Below are 24721 nucleotides of genomic sequence, written 5' to 3' on the forward strand. Positions count from 1 at the left end.
ATTTGATTCAGTGCAATTTAGATCTCCTGAGCCAGGTCTGAGTTGTTCTGTGTGACATTTCTTCCAAGATTTTGCTTGGATTTTAGTATGTGAAGTCGGGAGACTGTGGGAGACTGTTGCATGGTCCAGTGGCTTATTTCATTATTTGTTGAACACAGCAAGAATGTTTGGTGTTGTTCCAAATACCTGAGAGAGGATTGCTCTGCCTCTTGGAGCTTTAAATCTCAGCTGGACAAGAAGTGCAGTTTAGAAGTCATGGACAGGGACAAACAGGAATCTGCCTGTTGCAGGTTTGTTAATATGTATTGTCTTTGGGGTTGTTTTTGCAACTAGGCAAATGCCAAATAGTCTCACTGAGGGGAAGTTGTGGGGTATTTGGACAAAGAAAGGTTGGTGGTATCTACATAAAACTGAAAGGTTCTTAAGGAACAATCCTGTCATAAATGGTGAAGGAGTTAAGATGGACCTGATATGGCCTTTTCATCCGTAACTCCCAATTCTGAAGATCATCTGGGTTTGTGTGTCAAATAACGTCCATTATTTCTTCTGTTTCCTTGGTCTGACATAACAGATATGTTCTCCTTACTTATTTTTCCTGTAGACTATCAGGAGAGCTAAAATTTGGCTTGATGAACCTGTCGTGTTTTATTTCCTTTCCACTGCAGTCATCATCAGGAGAGCAACCTAAATGTCAAAAAGAAAGCTATACTTAAAAGATAGGTGACTTTTTCTTCTTACAGATACACAAATACAATTCCCTGACCTTTTGTGGAATCAAACCTTAGCAGAAGGCTTAGCATTATCCAGTAATAACAATAATATGAAAAGTATTTAGAGCTTGCCATTAATTTAATGCATGCAACAGTTCTCCTTTTCACTTTGTGAACCCCAGCTAGCAGCTGGGATGAGAGGACGTTTTAGATACCACATCCCTGATATATTCCAGTGCCACAGAATAGAAATACACATCTCCGTAATAGCTGAAAACAAGTTAATGCACCTGTCTCTGAAGGGGGGCCTGAGAGATACTAATTTTACGGGCATGAGTATGGATCAGTGCAGAATCATTGAATTTCAGCCATTTCTGCATTTGGCTAGCTCCAAATGAGGAGCTCCTACATTGTTCGTAGGAAAATGTACAATGAAAAGCTCAAATCAGTGTTGTTTTCTTTGGATAGGGTGATGAAGTTAACCTGCTTAGCAGAGTATTTGTCTCACATTTCTAATCTTTGACCAGATAATTACCTCAATTATTTATATGAAAGTAACTTCTATACACTTCTAGTCCTTCTGAATATAGAAGTATAGCTTCTTATGGAAGAATGGGCTATTAAAAGTATGTATATGTGAAATGAGAAAATAAGGGAAGGGTTTTTTGTCTATATCCTAAAGCATTTACCGAAGGTGTGTCTCTGTGTATTTAATATCCCAGGAGTGGCTAATTTTCTTCATTGTTTTCCTTATCAAAAACCATTGAGCAAGTTAATTTTCAAAGCAAAGGCTGTGAAATTTAGAAGTAGAAATACGGAGATAGGGCAGTGGAAAAATATAAAGTGATTAAAAAACATAGTTCTAACTAGAGTTGTTCAAATAAAAAAAAATTAAAAAACCCAATTAGAAACAAAAGTCATAGAAAATGTGAACATATTGTGTTCCTTAAATAACCAGATGTTCTTTCCTTCCTGAAGGCAGCCAGGGCTAGGAATAAAAGGTTTAAAACTATTGTTTTAAGTTAACTGTGAATTTTGCAAATCTGTTTTCACCCTTTAGCAAATAAAATTCTAATACAGCAACATAAGCAAAGTAATTTTCATCTTTGGGTGTTCTTATTTGTATGTTGTTCTGTGTTGAAGCATTAACCTTATCACAATGACTTATTAGAAAACTGAAGCACCACATAGAATATTATAGTTTTACATTGCATACTAAGAACCTGACAGCCATCCTTTGTCTGAATTTTTGCTATATTTATTCTTAATATTTCTGTAAAATAAGTTTGCTTTCAGATATTTTAATGTGATGAGTTACCCTATTCGCTGAGCAAGCTAGTTGGGAGATTAGTTCAGTGGAGACACCTTTTATCATAAACCATCAATTCAAAAAAAGAAGAAAGCAAGCCACTGTGCTTGGTTGATGGGAATTAATTTGTTAGTTGATGGGAATTAATTTGTTAGTTATGCTAATAATATTCTAGTTACTGCTGCTGATATTTTCTCAACGTTGCATTTTAAACTATTTGCTGACATTGAAAGGGGCCATATAATAAAGTTAAACTCTAACTAAATCCATGATGAAGCATACATGACATTTCAAAGAAGTCGTATTAGTTCATCTTGACTGAAATTACAAGTACTGCCAGAAAACTTAAGCAATAATATATGGTCATGATCACTCATATAACTATTAGTCGTAGAAATCTGCATTCCAGATTTTAACACTTTTCACAATCTGAGCAATAAGTGATAAGGGGAAAACACATTACTGAAATTTTGAACCGAACTCTTTGTACATTTCTTTTCAGCTGAATTTTCTTCTTAAGTAGCTGCCACCTTCTCAGAGTTTTCTCCAAGCTAGTTTCAAGTGCCTGAAAGGCTGTTGAGTTTCACTTTCTTCTTCTTCAGATAAATTCTTTTCTATACACTCATTAACTGAGGTGCCGCTGCAGAGCTGCAACTGTCCTTTGAAAGCTGCCGTTATGTCAGTATTGTTTGTTTTGCTGTTTGTGGCAGGAGAAAAGCAGGTTTGGGGTTGTTTTGTTTGTTTGTTAGTATTGTGTGTGCAATCTGGCATTAATTACCTCTCTTTAATGACCAGATTGCAGCCAATCAGAAGTTGGGATCTGGCAGTGTTTGGGCATTAGCAGCTCATTAATTTGTACCTGCACACATTGAGTGGGGTGCGGAGTCCATGTTGTTAGAGGGGTATCAACAAGGGGGAGGGGGGCCCTCAACAAACGTTTGCTCTTTGCTTGTTATTTTCGATCATGAAGAATGTGTCTGATTTTTTCAGGAGATTCGCAATTATACTTTAGGGATTTAGGGTGTATGAGAAATAAGTATCAGAAATCTGGGGTAATGGATATCCCAATGCAGTATGAGCTGGTGGTACAAGTAAGGTCACCTACACTTAAGAGGAGAGTTACTTTGATAGGGGATGTGACTGATAAAGGAAACAAGGTTTTCCAGAAAAGCTAAGCACATGTCTCTTCATCTGGGAGGAAAGGAATTAGGAGAAACAAAAAAGAAATGCATTTACTTTCAGCGATTCACAGAGAACTTCTCTTTGCCCTAATTTCCGAGAGATTAAGATCTTGGATGTTTAATGCAATGTAGATTCATTTTTGTTCATAAAAATCTATCAGGATCTTCAAATTAACCTCTGGTTTTATAATCACATTGAATGCCTTGTAGTGAACCCAAGCATTTTGATGGTCTAACTTCCCCATTTACAAATGCAATACGGTTAGATGTAATCTAAGCATCTTATTTTTAATAAATTGATTGTGTTTCTGTGCATGCTAAGCTTTTCAATGTGGACCTATACAACTAAGAATTGCATATATTTTACATGTAAAAGCTATGATATTAACTTGTTCTTTGTTTATGTTCATGTTCTTAAAATCAGAAACTTTTGCTTTCCAAGGAGATAGGCCATGCTTCGTTTTAAGAATTATTGTTTTAAATATTCAGTTATTGTGTTTCATTAATAGAATAAGGTATGACAGGCAGCTATGAGTTTAATGATAAATTGCTTGGAATAACCATGTTGCCATAGTACCACGTAAAAATAGTAAGTGTACCATGAATTAAAAATCTTCGTTTTTGTACATTTGTTTCAAAACCTTCATTCCCAATGCACCTATGCATTTTAAAATATAAAGAAGCTATATGGTCAGTACTTATAGTACAATGACTTTCTCATCTCTCCCAAAGTCATTGCAATTTGCCCTGATACGTTACCCATATAGTCGTCCCACCATAAAATAGACATCTTCTTCAAAGTATCCTGTATGTCACAAGTAATATTTTCAGAAAAAAAATCATGGAAGGTGGTTGGTTAGTCATCTAGTCAAAACTTTTCGAATGAGAAATCTTTCAAATTCCTTGTCGTTCGTCAGTATCGTATGTAACACAGTAGCCATCACTCGAAGGAGAGAACTGATCTCTTAGATTGCCAACCACGATGCGGTTTCCGCTATTGCTCTCTCTTTAGTGTTCTATGCACAGGCCAGTTATCTGGTTAAGAACTTTCAGGTATTGTATCAAAGCAAGTTAAGCAGCCGTTACATTTAAATGAATAGGAAAATGGTGGGAAATAATCCAGAATAAAGCAAAGCTTTTATAAGAGGTGACAGCTCTCATAGTTAATACAAAGCTGTGCCACAGGTAAGATGGTGCAGAGACAAAGGACTTGTCCCAGTTCTGTATAGGGCTGGGTGTGATGGTGCTGCAGTCCCCTCTCCTGGCACTGAGAGCAGAGCCTGGCGAGGAGGGCACGTTGACTTTGTTGTCTCATTGCTGGTCTTGTGTGGCCCAGCAGGGGAGCTGCTGGCCTGGAGGGCGGCCAGGAGTTGGTGGCATAGCTGGTGATTTCTGGGTGGGTGGAGAGATGCAGTCTTTCAGAGGAGACAGCTAAAGGCGAGTTAGGAACTATTGTTTCTACTTTCAACTAATATTAAAACAAGTATATAATAGTGTTGTATAGAAAAGCAAGTAACGTGTTATTCACTAAATAGTCAAGGCAACTACTTGATGATCAGGCAACTGGACTAAGAATTGCAAACATAAGGAAAACAAAAAAGTGTTTGCGTTTTTGAATCTTCTCTGTAGATTTCATAATTACGCCTTTTTACCAAGGTGTTTTCCCTACTAATCAGGAAGAGAAAGCATGAGATGCAGCAACACCATGTTGAGGCCAGAGGGGCGATGGGGGAAAATTTAGAAATAGGGAAGGAATTATTCTCCTGTGCTGATCAGTGCTCCCGGTAGTATTCATTGGGAATTCATAGGCCCTGTCATGTTAAGGGCAAGTACTGTAGAGAGACAAGATGGAACAGAAAGTTATTATTAGAAGCCAAAACTTTAAACTGTGCTTTCGCTTTGAGCAAGTTGATATCCTTAGTAGCAAAGTAAAAGCAATTCTGATTGTACTTGATGCTAAAGCAAGAAGCTGAAGCGCTTTAAGCTCTTAATTACTTTACCTACCAATAAAACTTACTGCTTGTGAATTTCTTGGGGCTGTTTCTTTCAAATGATTGGTTTACTTCTGTTTAAAAAGTCGTCTAAAGCTGCTGACCCTCTCCTAAAGAGTAATGATGTTATTTATAAAATTACTCTAATAAAATGTATTTAACAGTGTTAGAATGAGGTGATTATGGTTCTCGCATGCAACCTGACAATTCAATTAATCACTTCTAGTTTGCAAGGTAGTTTATCAAAAGGAAGCACTTAAAACACTTAAAGCACTTTGATTCTACCTAATCAAAAGTTCTCCATATCATAATTTATTTATTTGACTAAAATTTGCAAAACACAAACTGTGAGTTATATAAAAATAGATTCATAACTTTTCAATAATGTATGAAAGATTAGCTACTGAATCATATCCAATCTATTATGATGGAGTTTAAGTTCAGTCTCTTCTCATGTAAATGTAGATATACTGGTAGTGTATTGACATATTTTGTAGGAAATATTAATGTATTAGTTGTTGTATACAAAGCTATTTGAGTACATTTGTATTGGGGAACACTAAAAGAGCAATATACTTTCTAGATAGAAGTGGGACTGGTACGTTTTATCCTTTGCTGTAACTTTTCATGGAAAACTAGGTTTGGAGATTTGAGGTAGGACTCTTTGTCCTTTACCTTTTTAAGGAGCAGTAGTGTTCAAAATGGCTCTACAGTATCCTCATTACTGGAATCCCAAAATGAAAGGAGTTGCTTGTGCCGCAGCACCAGGATCTTAGCTTCTCTCTACATTTGAGAGGGAAAGACTTGGACATCATATTCCTTGTGCTGGTGTGTGTGCGTGGGGCTCTTTTACAGAACCTTTTTCACTCCCTAGGTACCTTTTTTAACTGTTTTACATAGCACATTACACACCGAACATAAATTAATCTGTTTCTTTTCCACATAGCAGAAATAACCAAATAGCACCTTAAAATGTTCTTGTTTTTCCCTGATATGTGAGATTTGTGTACAAGAATGTATCTGGAGGAGATATAATGCTGTAAGTGTGGTTATAAGGGTTTTATCAGTGTAAGCTTCAGATAACTGCATTACTCACAAAGCCATCAGTGAGTTATGCAGGTTGTCCAAAACGAGTGCCAATAAAACCATAATGTGGTAGCTTTTCTGTACATAAAGATGTCATATTTTAAATCTCATACTTTGGAGCATTCCAGGGTTTAAAGCGAGGCTTGCTGTGTGTTCCCTTCAAAAGCCTGGATCTTTCCTCCACAATGTTGTAAAACTCCTGTTCCTAACCGTGCTGGGCTGCAAGATGCCAGAGCATAAATCTGTCATGGGGTAGGGCTGAACACTGTCAGATTTATAGCTTGCTATTTAGTTAATTTACTTCTTAAAACCAAGGGTTCAGCTGAAAAATAGGCGACTAAATTAAGAGGCAGATTTAAAAGGTACTTAAGCTATTCCGTTGATGCAAGATGGGGATTTTACACAGGTTATGAACTTGAACGTTGGCAGGTCGGAGTCTTTTTGTCTGGAATATCGATAAAAGCTGATTTGGTAGGATTTGATCTACTTGTTAAAATTCAATAAGCTGTAAAACTATAAATTAAAAAATAAAATAAAAGGCTTTCCAATTGGTTAAGAAAAGAAGCCAAAATATACAACTAGAAATTTCTTTCAGTCAAGTCACTGAAGCATTTTTAAATCTCACTTGTCATTTTTTTCAGTTCTTGTCATAGAATGCCCATGTGAGAGATGGCATGTGTGTGTGTATAAAGTTAAAAACAGACCATAACGCATGGTATTTAAAATATCTTCCTGGTATCTGAAATTTCTAGTTGCCAGGGGAATGGTGGGTTGTCACATAACAAAACTGGAGATAATTTATTTCAGGTTGATTGGAGTTCAGGGGTTTCTTCCTGCTTTGACCCAATTAATTGAATTTTCTTTCCTTTTCAGTTCTTTCTGGGAATTTTTGTTGTTTTGTTAAAAAGAAGTACTCCCTAATTTTCTCTAGAAACAATTAAATATGATAATTCTTCATGCTGTTATTGCATTGTAAATAACGAGCTCCTCGATTGAGGCCCACAACATCTTTCTGAAAAATGTAAACAGGAAGCATTATTCCTGCTTTGAGGATTATGTTGTTCCTTTGCCAACATCAGTATTAGTGCACGGATCTCCTGACTCCTGTGATTAAAGGAAGTTCTTTATTAGTTCTGTGCAGGATACTCTTCATGTTGTGCTGCTTTCGAGCATAGGGTTGATAGATGTAGACTATCAACCTGTGTTTTGGATAATATTTTGCTATTGGCTTTGAAGCACTTCAGAATTGGCAATAGCACATTATGTCCTCTAACGTCTCACTGTTCTTTTTTTAGTTTTTAATAAGCATTTTACTCAGTGGTTCGTTGGTGGATGGAATACTTTTTGTGCTCCAGCAGGTTGCTTGTTCTACAGAAGCAGGTAGTTAACTAGGGAGGAGGAAAATTAGAAGGTGAAAGGAAAGTTTTGTTTGGAGAATGGCGTTTGCTTTCGGTGCCCTCAGCTGAAGAGGGTAAAAAGGAGCAAACTGGCTCCTTAAAAATACCTGTTTAAATAAAAAGAACAACACTGCCTCATTATCCTTCTCTTCTTTTATATTATTTAGTTCAGTCTGTTCTTTGGTTTAGGCTTAAAATATTATTAGTTTAGGAAAAAGATTTATGTTTGGTAGCATTTGTTTAATATATTGGAAAAAAACTAGTTCTAAAAAATCCCGTTTGGCACTAGTGAGATGATTATTCTGGTAAGCCTATTGCTGCGTGTATGTATAATTCACTGCTGCTGTTTTGTTTGGTTTTTCTCTGTTGCATTTAGGTTATCTAGTTTCAGATACAGTCTATTAAGTGGAGTATTTTTCAGTAGCTGAGGTTTTCCCACCTGTCTACCCTAAAACACCTGCAACATATGTTTGTGTAACCCTGCAATGCTTTGTGGTTTGGGCCTTGAGAAATTCCCCCAGAGCTTTTTGCTTATAAACAGCTGAGCAATTCATTTCTCTAATGACGAGTGCTTTTCCCTTGGCGTTGAGGCAATAGCATGTTCGCTAAAATAAGTCTCATTTTTCATCAGACATATTGAAAATCTTTTTTCATTGTTGTCTTTTATTCTGAACCTTCAGATTTTGCACGAGATTGTATTTGATTTTTTTTTCTCATATTAATACTAAAGTGGGGGAAGGAAATACCTCAACAAAGAAGAAGAAAGAGTGTTGTAAAGATTCCTCCGCTTGCACCTGCATGTAAACTTTTACAAATAACATGTATTCAAATGATGAAACGTTAGGTTGCAGCAGTAACCTGGTTTTCCTGGCATGTTGTAGAACAGTCTGCCTGTGACTTCTATCACGCACAAACCTGCTTTGCTATATCCTATCTACTCCGTGGGTAATGTGATGCGGTATGTCTCTGGAGGCCAGGGAGGAAAAGGGTTATACTAGGGAATTTGAGCAGATGGAGAGCGATCCTTAGCTGGTGAGAATCGCTCTTCGGTAGTTTATGCAATTTTTGGGACGCTCTGCTGCGTTCAGTGTGATTCTGACCATGGCCTCAGCCCCCTGCTTAGGAAAAGAGCAGGTGTGAGTATAAATTAACTCGGCCCCATGTCCCTGGAGGAGAATAAAGCCAAATAGAAAGTCCCCGAGAACCTCCTGCCAGCCGTGGGAATTGGAGTCAGTCTGGTGGTGGCTGGGAACAGAAGCAGGAGGAGGGGGGTGAGGACTTCAGCAGGCAAATTGGGGTTGGGGGTGCATCTTTTAGGAAAGGAAGGGCTCAGAGGCAGGAATACCTAGAGATATCTGAAACATTTTAAGGCATCTCTTCCCTTTGGGCTGTGGCTAGGACATTTTGAAGAGGCAAAGTCCAAAATCACATCCATTTCTATGTGTGCTTCTATATCTGAATTTCATACATTGTCCTTTTAGAAGTATAAATTGGGTGTTTTCTACCAGCTGGAACTAAGCTCACTCTAGCTAGAAATTAAGATTAGAAGAATTATAAAACCAGCATACTGCTCCTACAAAATGGGTGTGGGGAAGAGGGATTTCTAGTATTGGCACAGGCAGCTTTTCTCTGTTTTCTGCCCTTTTTTTTCCTTAGAAGCATCTGCATAATGCCCTTACACAATTTCTTAGGGGCATTCAACAAACTCCTAATTTGAAGGATTGATTTCACTGTCCTTTTAACATTATCCATTTAAGAAAAACTATTTTATCTGAGGTACTAGTCAAAATACATAAATTGAAAAAGAAAAGGAAAAAAAATATACTTGCTTAAGTAATTAAAATACAAATAGGATCATTGTAAATTGCACTGTGTAGGAAGAAATGTGGTTACTGTGAATATTTTAAACAGAGCTATGTTTTGCTGTAAATAAATTTGTAGTCTTCAGTCCTAATACATGAAATATAATATAAGGGACAGCTCAAATTGGATGCTTACAGAAGGGAATTTTAAATTTTTTAAAATTTTAAAAGTTTAAAGTTCATAAGGAAGAGACATTATAATCATGTAGATTTTCCTTTCTGCTTCTTATATTTAACTTACTGAAATGGTTAAAAAGAATATAAAATTGAAAGGACAATCACAATGACATAAATATCATAATCTTCATAAAACAGGATTTTTTGCTGTCTGAATTTCAGTTTTCAGAAGTATTTAAAATTTCTGTGTTGAAACAGATACTTGTCTGCTAACATATATGTCAAGTTGGGTTTTGGTGTTTTTTTTTTTAAATAATGAAATTTTCCAAAAGGATATCTCTGTAGTGTTACAAAAGGAGTTGCAGCAGTAACCCTTGGTATTTACTGTCTTGCATTTCTAATGTTGTTTTTTCAACAGCATTTTTTCTGAGGGCTTTTTTTTTCACTGCATGTAATAGTACTTTAAACTGCTGCTTCCTTTGATACCTTTAAACCTCATAGGAATTTAAATAGGCCCCTGTGAAAGTAATGCTTGAGCCTCATTCATATGTTCGAGTTAGATCATTATTCCTATTAATGGCTTTAAGTGCTTAGATAGTAGATCAGCCTTTCGTGTCTTGAATTGCTTGTCATTTCTGCATAAATATGTTTCAAGATGCTGTTCCACATGATATTTTCCTTTTTTTTTTTTTTTATTCAGAAGCAATGTGTAATAATCTTTTTTTTTATTATTGATTGAGTGATGGAAAAAGAAATTTCAGTGTTTTTGCTAAGTTTAAAATGTATACTGAGCTATTGGAAACAAATTGCAAAACTGGCTTAGCATCTGGTAATGTGAAATTTTCAAAGGGCTGTCTTATGACTTAGAAGTGTCCATTATTTTAACTATCTCTTAATCTTCCACCTGGTTGAAATGGTCACCAAGACATGTAAAGAAAAAAGTTATTTAATTCACAGGAGAAAAGTTCCACTGATTACTCGCATAGTAGTCGCAGAACCATCAGTTACCCTCATCACGTCAGTTTGGATTTGATTATCATAGAAATGCATTGAATTACCAAACTAGAGCAATAGTAACTAAAGCTGATTCATTGTTATTGCTGTCAGTTGATGAGGACTGACTTACAAGCCATATGAATGGGTAGAGTTATGCAAATATTGTTTTTATAACTGGAGAAGAAAAACGTAGAGCGGCCGTTACAATGTGGGTGGTAGGATAGAGGAATGAGGATTTTTTTTAACGCTTGTCTAATAGCTTTTAGTTGTTTCATTTGTTAATGAACATTACAAACAGCATATATTTTTAAAATGTTTGTTGTGTTTCCAAAGAAAGAAAATGAGACATTTCATACAAGATTAAGTCCGACTGCAGGAAACAATCTGGAATTTCCCAGCCTTAAATTTGACCCCACAAATCGTCCGGGCCTTTGCTATCTACCACCTCTTTAAATCTTCTTCTATCCTTTTGTGCCCATGCAATATTTTGGTCTTTAAAATGCGACTCCTATATCCTCCTCCAAAAATAAGGTTTCCAAAGAAGAAAGGTTATCTGCAGTTATGTGGAAATTTAGAGGGTAGGACTATGAATACTCCAGTCTGTAATGACATCTGGAGGGCAAAAATACAAGTGAAACTGAAAAAGCTGAAGACTGACTCTGTCAGAAATATAATGTATTCTCACCTGTGAACGGCTGTTTTAGAAAGGTCATTGCATAGTTCATTAAAACTATATTTATTACTAGCAGGACTTAAGAAGACAGATCACAATATAAGGCAACAGCCTACGAATGCATAAACCTTTAAAGCAAATTCTTGGAAAGTATTTAGATCTGTTTTATATAATATATCTGATTGTTATACAGAAATTTGCCAATTTGTTTTGTCTTATACTAAAAATTACTTACTTTAAGCGATTTCTGTTCTAATTTTTATATATACATATATAAAAGGGGCTGCTGTGTACCTCTGTTATTTTGATTTCATCTATATGCAATTTCTTTTACTTAAAACTATGTAGTTTCCTGTACAAATAATGTCCTTCAGGATGCATTCATTTGATCAAGGTACTTTATGCATATACTGTGGTCTCCGCTTAATCAATGTTCAGTGGATTATTAGATCCAAAAAGGAAGATTTCAGAACTACTGAAGTCAGCGTGCTTCAGTGAAATAGTTTCATTGTGGAAGAGGTGGAGGCTAACAAGTGGCTTCTGGTTTCAATATTAATTACATACATTTTATTATAGGAGAACAGTTCTTTATTCGTGGCCTCCGTTTTGAGTAGGGTGACATTTGGAGAGAAAAAAGGCTCCGTGTGCCATCTAGTGGCAATGGTCAAGTTGTCTCCCTGAATTTAATTCTCTGCTTAACAGAGTCACTGCTGGCGACACATTCAGTTCAAAATGTTAGCTGTAGTTTCTCCTTACTCCTACCATTTTCTTTAAAAACATATCACTTTAGCTTGGAGGTGGTAAAATTTTGTACCGGAGCTAAAGGAAGAAATCATATTGGTATCTGAACTTTTCCAGGAATTATGGATTTAGTTAGAAATGTTACCACTACAGCCAATAGCCCCGTCGCTGTGTTGGAGAACTCTAATTTCTGTGAGCATAGAGTGGACTTACTGGTAACAGTTGCTATTATTTCAAGTATTTTAAGACTTCATGTCTATGTAACTGGCATTACTGCCTTGAGAAACCAAGATCCCGGGAAAAGAAATCATTCTTTACATTTCTAATCATTAATGAGCATCCTTCTTGTCTCCACTTTAAATCTCTTTGAAAATTCCAATAAGGTGTGTTTTTTTTATTTATTTTATTTTTAGAGAAATCCAAGACCAGTGACTCATCAATTCCAACAAAATTTAGATTATTACAAAGCACGTGGGGCAGACTTGATGAACAAAACCCGGTAAGCTATTTCTGAATATGTGTTCACTGAAGTAAGACCTTACATAAACAAAATATTTCAGTAGTCACTTTTATGCCAAACAGGAATTAAATAAGCAGTAATAGAAGCACATGTGTTTATTTCATGACATTTATTTTGAACCTTTACCTTGCTTATTATTACACGAAAAATGATACGAAAACACAAAAAGTTTTACAGATACTGTTGCAGTCAGCTCACTGGCATTTTTTTAAGCCTAAGGACATTCATACGCAATGACATGTATACTAAAAGCAGGGGGTAAAACATTGCCAATGTGAGTTCTGTAGCTGAACGACTTCCACGTAGACTGGCGCGTCTAGTCGCAATCTGGAGTATCCACGTACCAGGAACTGTGTAAGTTAAATTCATGTAAATCCAGTTTAAAGTAATTTTTACTAAACTTTTTTACAACGTTTCTCCCTTGTTTTAGAAAGGTTTTGTATTGATACTGCTTAAATTTCTTGTCAAGGCCATTTTGTCTGGTGGTCGTGAGTGTAGAGGTGCCTGTGCCCCGGCTGGGTGGCCGCAACGTGGGTGCCCGTGGCTGGTGGGTGGTGGCTGCAGGACGAGCCAGCACAAGACGCAGTGCCTTGTTTCAGTTTATAATGTCACAGGCAGTTTCTTGGATTGCACCTGGCCTCAGCCATATAGTGTGCCTGCTCATTCATAGGAACTTGCTGGATTTGCACCCCTGTCAAATTCTGCATAAATCAGTTACATTAAAAGCTAGCTAAAATTTAAATGGAGTGGATTAAAAAGGTCTTAAAATGGAGAAAGAAGCAGAAATTAAAGCTGAGTAAAGTGACTGAAAAAGCATCTCCTTTTTTTTTTTTTTTTTTTTAACAAGGCTTTTAAGTTGGGGAAGGATGTAAAAAATTAGAGCATTCTGTTGCATTTTCTTAATGTTCTACTTATTTAGTCTTTTAAAAGATGGTCTCAAGAGTTGCCTGAACTTGAAAAATAAGTTATTTGAAAATTCCAAAAGAAGCATTTCGAGGATTTTGGAAAAATAAATAAATCATAAAGCCCAAACAAGAATGACACCTGTTGGAAACCTAAATTCTAAGGAAACAAATGTCCATTATATTTATGTAGGAATATAAATTCCTTGCACAGATATATACAGGATACACATCAAAGGAGAGGAGAAATTGTTTAGAACAGTTCAGATAGAGGAATAACTGGAATAAATTTATCTCAACATGGGAACATTTAGAGTAGATCATATGTGCTAAATCTGTTTAAGATTGGACTAAAGTGAGAACTGGAAGATGTAACATTAGGAATGTTTCTGCAGCAAGCAAAGAGATGGATTAGATCAACTACCAGGTCTTTTTCATCTTTAATTACACAGGCTCAATGATATATTTAAAGTATCTTGGCAAATCTCGAATATTTATTGCTTATTTTATCACATATAAAACTTCTTAATCCATCATATTCATGTATTTGTTTCTCATCTCTCATAATGGCTACTTACTGAAGAGAGAAATGCCTTTGAATAAGGCTTGCTTAAAACAAAACATTGTCATCTTAGCAGAAAACTGCAGAGATTGAATCATCTTCCTACTGCTAGTTTAAAAATATACCATTCACAGTCAAGGTCAATGATGCTTATTGTGATGAAACAAAATTGTTTGCTTCATAGATGGAATTCACGTCTCCTTGATATTCGTATTTTTAAACTGATGCCTTACTTTTAAATGCATCTGCTGATAACTCTACAACATAATCAATCAGCATTTTGCTTGTAATTGTTGTGCATGTCTGGTACATTTGGATGGCTAAAATGTAGACATTGATCCATGTTTAATGGCTGTAATCATCCTTCACATTAATATATCAGACATTTAAATGGTAAGAAATAGATACATTGTTCTTATTTTCCTGAACTTCAGCTCAATTTTAACATAACTCCTCCAGAGATGTAGCACCTCGCTATTGTTCATTTTCTGAAGCTGTGATTCAGAGAAATTACACAATAAATTTTACTTCAGAATACTTTCATTAAGACCACCTCTTTACAAGAAATGTATATAGCATCATTATTTATTTTTCATGTATGTGTACATGTGTGTGTTCTGAGCTGATCATTAGCAGTGTCAGTTCATAGCAGAGCCAAATCACACATAGGTATTAGGATCTGTGATAAGTATCCTTTCTAGTCCTGAAATATTTATAAAATATTATTGTACATTATGGTTGAAAGCATTTTTTAAAATCATATTTTGCACATCATGGCTTAGAGATTTTTGGTATTTATTGTTCCTGTAAAGTCATGTTTCTCAAAAAGTCTCTTTCCAGCCATCTGAAAATGCAAATAAACTAACTTCTGGTTTACTTACATGTCAAAGCAGCAAATTAAGCGGTGTAGAAGGAAAACTGATACTTTTTATTAAACAGAACGTAGCCCCCCCCAAAAAAAAGAAACAAGCTGGTGAGCACAAATACACAAGCCTCTGTATAAGCTTTGTCTCCTACATCTGTGGACTGTCACGATTCCAATGACACAGTTAGCTCAAAGCATCCAGTGACTTTGTTGCTTGAGTAGCCTGTCAGAGGAAAAGATTTATTTCCAGTAAATACCATTTTTTGTGCAAAGTCAAGGGTTTTTTTACTGATTGTCAAGGCTCTAGACCTGGCAACAACGCAAACCTAGGACTCAATGTGCAAGCCATTATCTTCTAAGGTGGTGTTTCAGGTGAGTGAGTGATCTATACCACCCCAGACTCGGTGATTAGTTTCGGTAGACTGAGGGACAAAATATGCCCAATATACTAGAGTCTGGATTCTGAATCTCAACCAAGTTATTACTGCTATGACTTCCAAAATCAGTGATGTAATTAGATCCATTGCAAACTGTTGATAACTGATAGATATCTGCTAAGCCAGCATTTGGCATTTCTTTCTTCTACCTTCAACGCTACAATCTTTGTTTTGTTCCCGGAATGGAGAACACATTAAGCAAAAGGCTCTGTGCTGACTCTTCTGATGCCACATATATGTGATGGAACAGAAAAAAATCCCTTTTTCTTCCTCTTAAGTGTCTCTGCAATACCTTGGGGAACTGATTAATAACTCAATCTGCTAGGTAGTAGACAAGTAAAATTTAATAGTGATAAACATTTAGCATGCCCTCTTTAAAATCATTAGGACCTATTCAGTTTGCTTTTGAAACCATTTGAGACTCCTGCAAGTGTATTTTACAGTTCTAAAGATGCTCTATTTGTGGTGACTTTGTCAGTCATTCTCAGGTGGCTACAGAAAGACTTTTTGTAATAGCAGCAGCAATCAATAAAATAGGGAGACATGGAAACATCCTGTAATCGTTATTCAGCAATCATTTCTTTCCAGCTTCCATAAACTGGGAAGCAGCACTTTTTCCCAGTCTCTGCGCTGCTGTTCCTCCTAAAAAATGCTATGTGCTGTCTTTCTTCATCACCAGTATATAGCAGCAGGGCCCCATACAGCTTGGGGCTATATCTCGGGAGTGTGCAGCCTCACATACTTTCTTCTGCTTTCTCTCATTTTAACTGTATCTATTCTGAGTCTAAACAACTCAGCTGTTGTTATTTTCTGGATATGTTCTATATGTGTGCGGGTGTTTATATTGTGAATTCTAAAAAAAACGTATCTGGAGACAAATAGGGAAATTACATGAGAAGCAAAATTAAAATTACTTTTCCAGGTGCCAGCGCAAGTTACAAGTCACCCATATGAATTCATTTGTAATTTATTTTTAGTTAAACTTCCCCAAAACATTGCAAAACTATTTTTTACCCAGTACAATGATTGTATTGTTTTTAAATGCATGTATTTCTTCAAATTTTTTAAAGACAGCTATTTATATCACTGAAGCACAGATCAGTAGAATAAAATCTCAGGAGTTGAAAGGTCTCTGGGATTGTGATATATTTCTGTGAAGGTTATTTCAAGCATTAATTATATAAAACGGGAAAATATTGCATGAACAAATAAGAATGGCTTTGCTGATCCCGGGGTTACATGAACACTTCTACTGGGAATTAGAAGCTTCTTTGCCTCTTTATTTTAGACAGATTAAATGGTCCGACAATTTCCTCATTCTTAACGTTGCATATAACTGAAGTGAATTAAATAGCCACTGTAGTTTAAAATAAAAAGTAACAATGATAAGGATCATGATCCAATATATGTGTTATATCCTGAAGCCATTTTTCAGCCAAAATCACTTTTGAAATGAGGATTCCCATTAAAAAGCACTTGGCTCGAAATGGCTGGGCTGGACAGAAGGTGAAATAAAAGCAAGAGACATGTAGCTCTGCCAACCTAAAAATACAGTTTAGTGTTAGTTTTGCCTGTTGAAAAAAATGTTTGGGTTTGAGCTATTTTAAACATTTAAAAGAGTTTAATCTAGCAGAAGTAAATACTAAAGAAATCTTTGAAACAGAAGTGCAAAAAGTCAGTTTTATGAAGTTTTCAATGCTTTAGAGCCTGGATTGCTTCCTGCCATGTTTTCATTTTTTTCATTTCAAAAGCCAAATTAAGAAAATCGATACAAACTTGCTCTGTTTGGGGTTGGTCTGCATTTTTCAAGAAGAAAGGGCCAAAAAAAATTGTCCTCTACTGGCTGGGAAAAACTTGCACCACATGCAGTCCCTATGGGTTCCTGTGTATATTCCAGTGCAACTGTAGTAAAACCCCCTCTTTGTAGTGTTCAAATCTTGGGATTTTTTTCCTCCCTTTTTGAAGAACAACGCATGCATTGCTGTGTCTGTCCAAACTGTTGGCAAGGATGTGATGATTTCTCCTCTTCTTTTTTCAGCGCCAGTGCTAAGGCTGCCCCACTGAACATCAACAAAGTCTCCAACAGCTTACTGAATTTTGGGCGAAAGCTCATTGCTCCGGCTATGGCTTCAGGCGGGGCTGTGGGCGCTCCTGCTGGCGGGAGCAGCTTTCCTCCCCCTGCCATGCCCATCAGAAGTGCAGTGGAAACCCCCCAGCACCACCACCACCACCAGCAGCACCAGCAGGCACAGCAGCAGAGGATGATGAAGTCGGAGAGCATGCCAGTTCAGCTGGGCAAAGGTAAAGGTGAAACCTGGGCCAGTGCCGCAACAGAGGGAATCTTTACCCTACACCTTCAGGACTGAAGAAAGTCTTTTTATTGATTTTATGTCCATGGGTACATATTTGAAGGACACAGAAAAAACAAGATTTTGTTAAGCAGGATGTCTATGTGAAGTACAATGGCAGGTTTGCAATATAATACAGAATTAGATATTATCTTAAGAATGTACAAATACTATGGGAAGTTTTGAGCCTTTAAAAAAGTATTAACCAGAAAATTACATCAGACATACCAACAAACTACATCATTACCATAAACATTAGCCAATTAATTTTTCAGTCTTTTAGATGCAACGTATTTTTAACTGTAAGACTAATTTCATATAGCTTTTACAGTCTATTGGCACAAATCCCATGCATAACAATATTAGCTAAATACGAGCGAAGGAAGTTAGATCAATTACAGAGTAATTCTTAATAAATGAAATCTTATTCCCTTTGGAATGTGTGAAGCTTATTCGAGAAGTTACTTGAACAATAGCATGTATTTGCCTTTTAATAATTTGTGATGGCCCTCTGCACTTTCTCTGTTTAGTAAATACTGCTGCTTTTTCTTGAGCCTTGTTTTTATATTTCTCAAGGACAGTTTATTCAAACAACAGAGTCACAACTCAGCTTCGGTGGTTGTTTCCTATACTCTGCCAGGTGCGTTACTGCTTTTCATCTCCAGACAGCCTACAGCAGTGTGTTCTTTGCAAGGAGCACGCAGAGTGCTAAGGCATCTTCTGCTTCTAGAAACTCATCCTAAATAGTGGTTATAAGTTTGAGGGCTGGTGCTGGTTGCCTTGAACTATTAGGTAGGATTGCATCATATTTTTTACCAGACTTGAAAGTGTAAGTGAAGGGAAATAACACTTTGTAGCTGAAGATGGTGTTCTTTCCTGTGGCACCCGTATGGTCCAAAGTTAGTCCTTTCGTGATGCATCCCATCCCCAGCAGACACTGAGGGAGCAGAATTGAAAGGTACTACCGTCCTCTTGAAGCAGAGAGATGCAGGCACTTCTGTGAGGGCCGGTGCAGGTGCTTGGCAAAATCCAGATAGGCAGCTTCTCTCAGAATCATAGAATAATCTCAGAAATTGCTTCAGCAAGGGTTTTACAGTCCCTGACACTGCAAACGTGAAACTGAAATGCAGTAAATCCTTGATGCAAATCGTGTTCATTACAGTGGAAGTAGAAGAATCAGAATAAAAAGTTGTAGTTATGTTTGGTGGTAGTCAGGTACAAACTATGCACGTATTTTTGTATCAACAGGAATATGGAGATTTGGTAAAGTATTAAGAAATGAAGGAAATTAACAATGTAGGGCATGAAGAATTTTCATGGTAATAAAACACACTGCAACACTCCAGTACCTGCAGCTCCTCTCACCCTATTCTGCCTATCCATGTTTAATACAACACTTGCAGAAGTAATTTAAAGGCAACAAAATATAAATATACTGGATTTTTAATTGGTTGAGGTGACAGTGAGTTTTGGTTTTCATATTATTGCCATGCTTGTTGTTCCAGACCTGTACGGTTACAGCTGTATTGCCTGTAGTTGGGTAGAAATTGTGAATGATGGCAGGTAACTAGGTTGACAAGCACTGTAATTAATATTTTTAAAGAGAAGCCCAAATGGCAATGGAAATACAAAGTCTCTTAGAGACTGCCCAGTGAATTCTCTCTGAAGTAAGTTTAAATGTAGGATTAACTAAGCCAAAAAAAAAAAAAATTCCCTATTTGCAATGACACTGTGGCGGAGACAGGCCAAAAAGACCCTTTTGAAGCATGATGCAGATACCTTTGTAAACAACACTGCACCGTCTCCATCACACCTTAAAAGTGAGAATAAATTATCTACTTCTGTGGAGAAGGGCAGTATCACCACCTCAAGAAAGTGCTGTATGGCATCTTCAGTGAATGAGGGCACTCCCCACAGCTCTGAGAAGCTGTGGGTACTTCTATCCCAGGCATTAGGACTTGGGACATATTCACACCCTGAGAAGCTCTCATACCACTCCTTCTGTTTGTGCTGAATTTTTTAAGGGGCTTTTTACCTTCTGCACTCTTTCGTTTTTTTCAAACTCTGGATTCTGCTCTGGCTTTTGAGTATCTAAAAGCTACTCGGTGTGGTCCATAACTATAAGGCACCCAAGTTACTGACTAACTGTCAATAACTGTCTTCTGTTCCTGTTCTTCACTGTGTTTTCAGCTCCCCTCAACCTCCTGGAGCTTGGTGATTTAGCTAATGTAGGTAGAGGCACAGATTTAGGATTTAAATGGATAGATATTTGCACTTCCTGTTGATCTAACACTCACAGATGTGCAACTGAGGTTGGACACTATAACAGAGTGAAGTACTGTAAATCTGGTAGGCATCAAATCAGTAAAGGCAGTTATCCATTTTTCTCATATCTTATTAGTCCTCTCAGGTTTTGAATGCTTGAGTATTGCTGGTAATTTAAATTAATATATAGAAGGTTATAAATTTGAAGAGATTAAATTAATTGCCTGTTCTACTTTTTTATTAAGTGTGAAGAAGTCCTTGGTGACAAAATACACTGCAGGACTGGCAAAATGATCCTATCCCAGCTTTAACAGCTCTGCTTAGACAGTTACCGCTCACAAACCAGCAGCAGCGATGTGTGTCATTCGTGCTGCCACCTCCAGGGGTAGCTTGTGCTGTGCTCTAGATGAGGGATGGTTGGTTTACGTAATCGATAGTAATTACTTCTCACTCCGAAGTTTTGGTGCTTGCTGAATTTCTTTAAGAAAAAAATCATGTAATTTAGATAATGTAAATGGAAAAATCATATAATTTAGATAATGTAAATGGAAAAGCAGTGGACTAATATTAAAAAAAAAAAAACAAACCAACAACAACAAAAAACCAACCATAATTGCAAGCCTCTAATTCCAGATGAGTCTTCAACATCACAAATCACAGTTGAACAAAGTATCCAGACACCTAATTGGAAATTCAGGCCCTCCTAATAATATATTAATCCCATTCAGCCTGTCCTCAGCACAGAAGAAGATTGGGTATCATTACTGATTACTTATGCAAGGTGGCCTGCTAATAGAAAAGGGATTAAAATATTCTCTTGATCCTACACAACGAGGGAATTCATTGGCACATAGGTTAAATTCAAATCTTGAGTTCATTGGACTGTCAGTTCATTGTCTTGAAAGACAGAAATATTGATAATAAAAAGTCTGGAAAAGAAAGCAGAATTGTTGCCCTTTGCATTCCACTGGATTCTTGAGTGTTCAGAAACCGGTTACTCTTTGATTACCAAATGACAGTGTGTTGCCAGAAAAAAAGCATTTCTCTTTCACTTCTTCCCTGCAGTGCCAGGTACAGTTTTTCTTCTAGGTCCTTTCACGCTGAAACCCAAAAGGCTTTTGATTTGAATGCTACTTTATCACAAGGACATATTAGAGGACCAGTTTGAAGATGAAGTTCTGCCAAAACTGTGATCTGCTATTTAAAGAGTTTCCAGACTACTGTTTGTTTTTATGAGTTTATACTTCTGCGGTATTTGTTGTAACACGAACAGAATTTTCACAGTCACTGAATATGCCCTAAAGAAATGATCTCCATATTTAGAATTATTTATGAACCATGCCTAGAAAATGAGTACACTTTCTCAGAAGGAAAAAGAAGTTGTCCTTCCTGATAGCAGAACTGAATAAAAATTAAAGTAATAAACCACTGATTAACAAATGGGCTTTTTTTCTTTTTTAAAAAATGTGCATGTTCTTAGGTAATTATGAAAATTTTTTGATAGAACATGATGCTCCCAAACTAGCAGTGTAAGTGTAAAGTACCGGAAAGAAATGGGTTTGATTGTTTTAGTGAAGATTTTGATGTAAATCAGTCCCTTAAAAACACTGCTTTTTTGCACGTGTCTGAATGCGGCATATAATGAACTGATATTAAAACTCCCCATTTGTTTTCACCTGCTCTTGCACCACTCTCTTACGATGTCGTTCGTGTTCAGAGCAGGGTCTTCCCGCGGAAAAAAACCCCGAAGTCACAGCTCTTTACTTCAGTGGATTGCATTTGTTGGGGAAACCTCCTAACGCTGTTGTTTGTCCCCAGGCGAGGTGGGTGCGGGCGGCGATGCGGGGCTGCCGGGCCCTGCGCAGCATCCCCCGGCCCTCCCAGGTACTACGGCCGTCGCCGTGGGTCCGGCTCTGCCTCCAGCATCACCTGCCGGCTCCACAGCCACCCACCCCCGTGGGTTTTTCCATGCGTGGCATCTTCCATTCACTGCCATTGTCCATCCACCGAGTGGCACTGTTGTGTAGAGAGAAAAAAAGCAGCTTGACTTCATCGCTCCCTGAGTGTGCTGTGTGGGGCCCTTCAGCTATGTTCACTGTACGCCAGCGTCCGTCTTCGTTAAAAATGTGTATTTGCCTTGCACTCTGTAGTCCATTTCACACTTTATCACGTGGGGCAATTCGACCATCAACGTCTCTTTTAGCTGCGTTACTTCCCTGTTGTCATATTTAAGGCAGGTATTTACTGTGAGGGTGAGGAGACACTGGAACAGGTTGCCCAGAGAAGCTGTGGATGCCCCATCCCTGGAGGTGTTCAAGGCCAGGATGATGGGGCTTTGAGCAACCTGCTCTAGTGGGAGGTGTCCCTGCCCATGGCAGAGGTTGGAACTAGATGATCTTTAAGGTCCCTTCCAACTCTAACCCTTCTATAATGCTGTGATTTTGAGCTGAACATCTGATTTAATGCGCTTGGCTAAAGAGGAGCTTACCTGCCTCAGCCTAAAATAATAAGCATAGGGATTTCTGTGATGAGATGGTTTGAATAAATTTTAAAAGTGCTGGAAGCCTTTGTTCCAGTTTCAGTGTAGAAGAAAAAGGGAAACTAATTTATCTGAAGTTTAAAAATTTTATAAAAAACTCGTATCATTCTTTTTGCAAATTTTAATACTCTACATCCTGACTATGGCAAATACGGAGTAATAGATGAGCAGATCTGAATGGTTTTGAATTATAGATCGTGCCTTACTTCTGTTCTTCTTGGTGTCTCTGTCCTTGCTCTCCTTATAACTATGAAAGCTATTCTTTTCCTCTGTAGGAGTGAGCCATCATTTTTGTATGCCTTTTGTGCATGTCTTCTCTGACTTTTCCTATATTTTAGTAGAGGTCTCCAAAGTTCATGATTATCTCCCCTATAACTTAAATCAAAGTTAGTCAGACCTGCAGTTTGCTTTTCTTTCACCATAATTCTCCACTCCTCTCATCGTCATCTTTTACTTAATTATAAATCCCTATTATAGATCACATTACAATTAAACTTTCCTCCTCTTTCTTTTCTCCACCCTCTGCCCTGTCAGCAATACCAACAGTTCAGTCCCTTTTCTCACTGCCACATCCATGTGTTTTCCAAATGGTTTTGAGGCAGAGCATTTGTCACCCTGGGGTCAGCCCCAGTATCGTTAGCAACAGGCAAGTCATGAGCCAGTTAGAAGCCAGCACAGGGAGGTAACGCTGCTCCTTTTTGCCTCAAAAGGGGATGCATGAAGTCCTGTGCACCAGTACTGTGAACTATTTGTGCATTTTAGTGTGCACACATATATATTTTTATATTTTTTAACCTACGCAGTAATGTGTTCTGGGTGCTGCTTAGGTCAGGGATCCTTAGCTATTTGTTCTGTGTGCCTCATAAGCATTTATTTGATTTCTGTGCTTGTGGTTTCTTCAGCCTGTTTCATATAGGCTTTAGGACCTTCTGGTATACGCTTAGATAGTCAAGAGATTAGATTTCTCTAATCTTCTTTTAAGGAGGCATAATGTATTTATCTGAGATTGATAGAAAGAGCAGAGGAAAATGAAAGTTTTGATTCAGTGGTGTTCTCAGGTTGCCGATTAAGCTGCTAAAGGAGGAGATGAGTTTGGTTGGTTATTAACTGTAGTTTATTGCATCACTTTATACATTTTGATTGTATGTGGAGGGTAAGAGTTCTGGTTGGTTGGGGAGTTTTTTTGCTTTTTTTTTTCCTGAGGAATTAGAAAATTAGAAACTCTTTCAAATTACCTTCTTGTTGAGCTATTGAGTGAAGAGAAATGCCATGCTGCTAATTAAGAAAAATGCGGAATCAGTGGGACACACGACAGGGAAGATGCAAATGGCATTTTGTGTAATCCTCCCGAGAGCCTGAAATCTCTGCACTGGTGCTACAGTGTTATTTCCAGAGGTACGTGAGGGCTGTTAATGCCTCAGAAATCAGTTGTCGTGGTTTGGGCCGGACTGGCCACTCAAACAAACCCGAAACTTAGAATCATAGAACAGTTTGGATTAGAAGGGACCTCTAAAGGTCATCTAGTCCAACCCCACCCTGCAATGAGCAGGGACATCTTCAACTAGATCAGGTTGCTCAGAGCCCCATCCAACATGACCTTGAATGTTTCCAGGGATGGGGCATCTCCCGCCTCTCTGTGCCAGTGTTTCACCACCCTCATTGTAAAAAATTTCTTCATTGCATCTAGTCTAAATCTACCCTCTTTTAGTTTAAAGCCATTACCCCTTGTCCTATCACAGCAGGCCCCACTAAAAATCTGTGTTGGGAAGAAGAAATTCTGTGTTGAAAAAATTATAGGTGGCTTTTTTGTTGCATCAGGGAAAACATGTATGATTGGTGTGACTTGTCTTTCAGCTTTCTTATTTACAGTTGTAAAAATGATGACTCCTCTGGAAATTGGAAGAGCCTATTACAGTCCAAGAACTCTGCTTTGTTACATGCAACACATTGTAATTATTCATAAGTGCTATTCTGTCTTGCTTATTTCTTAATTACATCCCCAAATAATCCATGTCACAGTGCTGTTCACAGAGTTGGAGTCAGAGTAAAAATTTAGTGTTTCCTGATGATAATTTTCTCAGATTTGCTTATTCATGCAGAAGGATCAGGTGCCTCCTAAACTTTCTTCTTACTTGAGTATAAAACATACAGGAATAGTATTTTTATCACTTCTGGTTTACTGCATCTCTATCTTAGTTTCTTTATATCTTGTATTGCTTA

General features: G+C 37.4%; 1 protein-coding gene across 3 annotated transcripts in view; it reads left to right on the forward strand.

Moving 5' to 3' along the window:
• Positions 1-24721, forward strand: part of TBC1D5 (TBC1 domain family member 5) — a 187496-nt gene that overhangs the window by 116813 nt on the left and 45962 nt on the right. For 2 of the 3 annotated variants that reach the window (XM_074150323.1, XM_074150324.1), the window contains exons 14-15: positions 12477-12562; positions 17388-17650. In XM_074150323.1, coding sequence (XP_074006424.1) covers positions 12477-12562; positions 17388-17650 — 349 coding nt within the window. Of the gene's footprint in view, positions 1-12476; positions 12563-17387; positions 17651-21780; positions 21847-24721 lie in introns of all 3 variants that reach the window. The other variant, XM_074150326.1, reaches the window with a different exon arrangement.

Source organism: Numenius arquata, chromosome 7 (genome assembly GCF_964106895.1).
Source record: "Numenius arquata chromosome 7, bNumArq3.hap1.1, whole genome shotgun sequence".
In the NCBI taxonomy this organism is placed as follows: Eukaryota; Metazoa; Chordata; class Aves; order Charadriiformes; family Scolopacidae; genus Numenius; species Numenius arquata.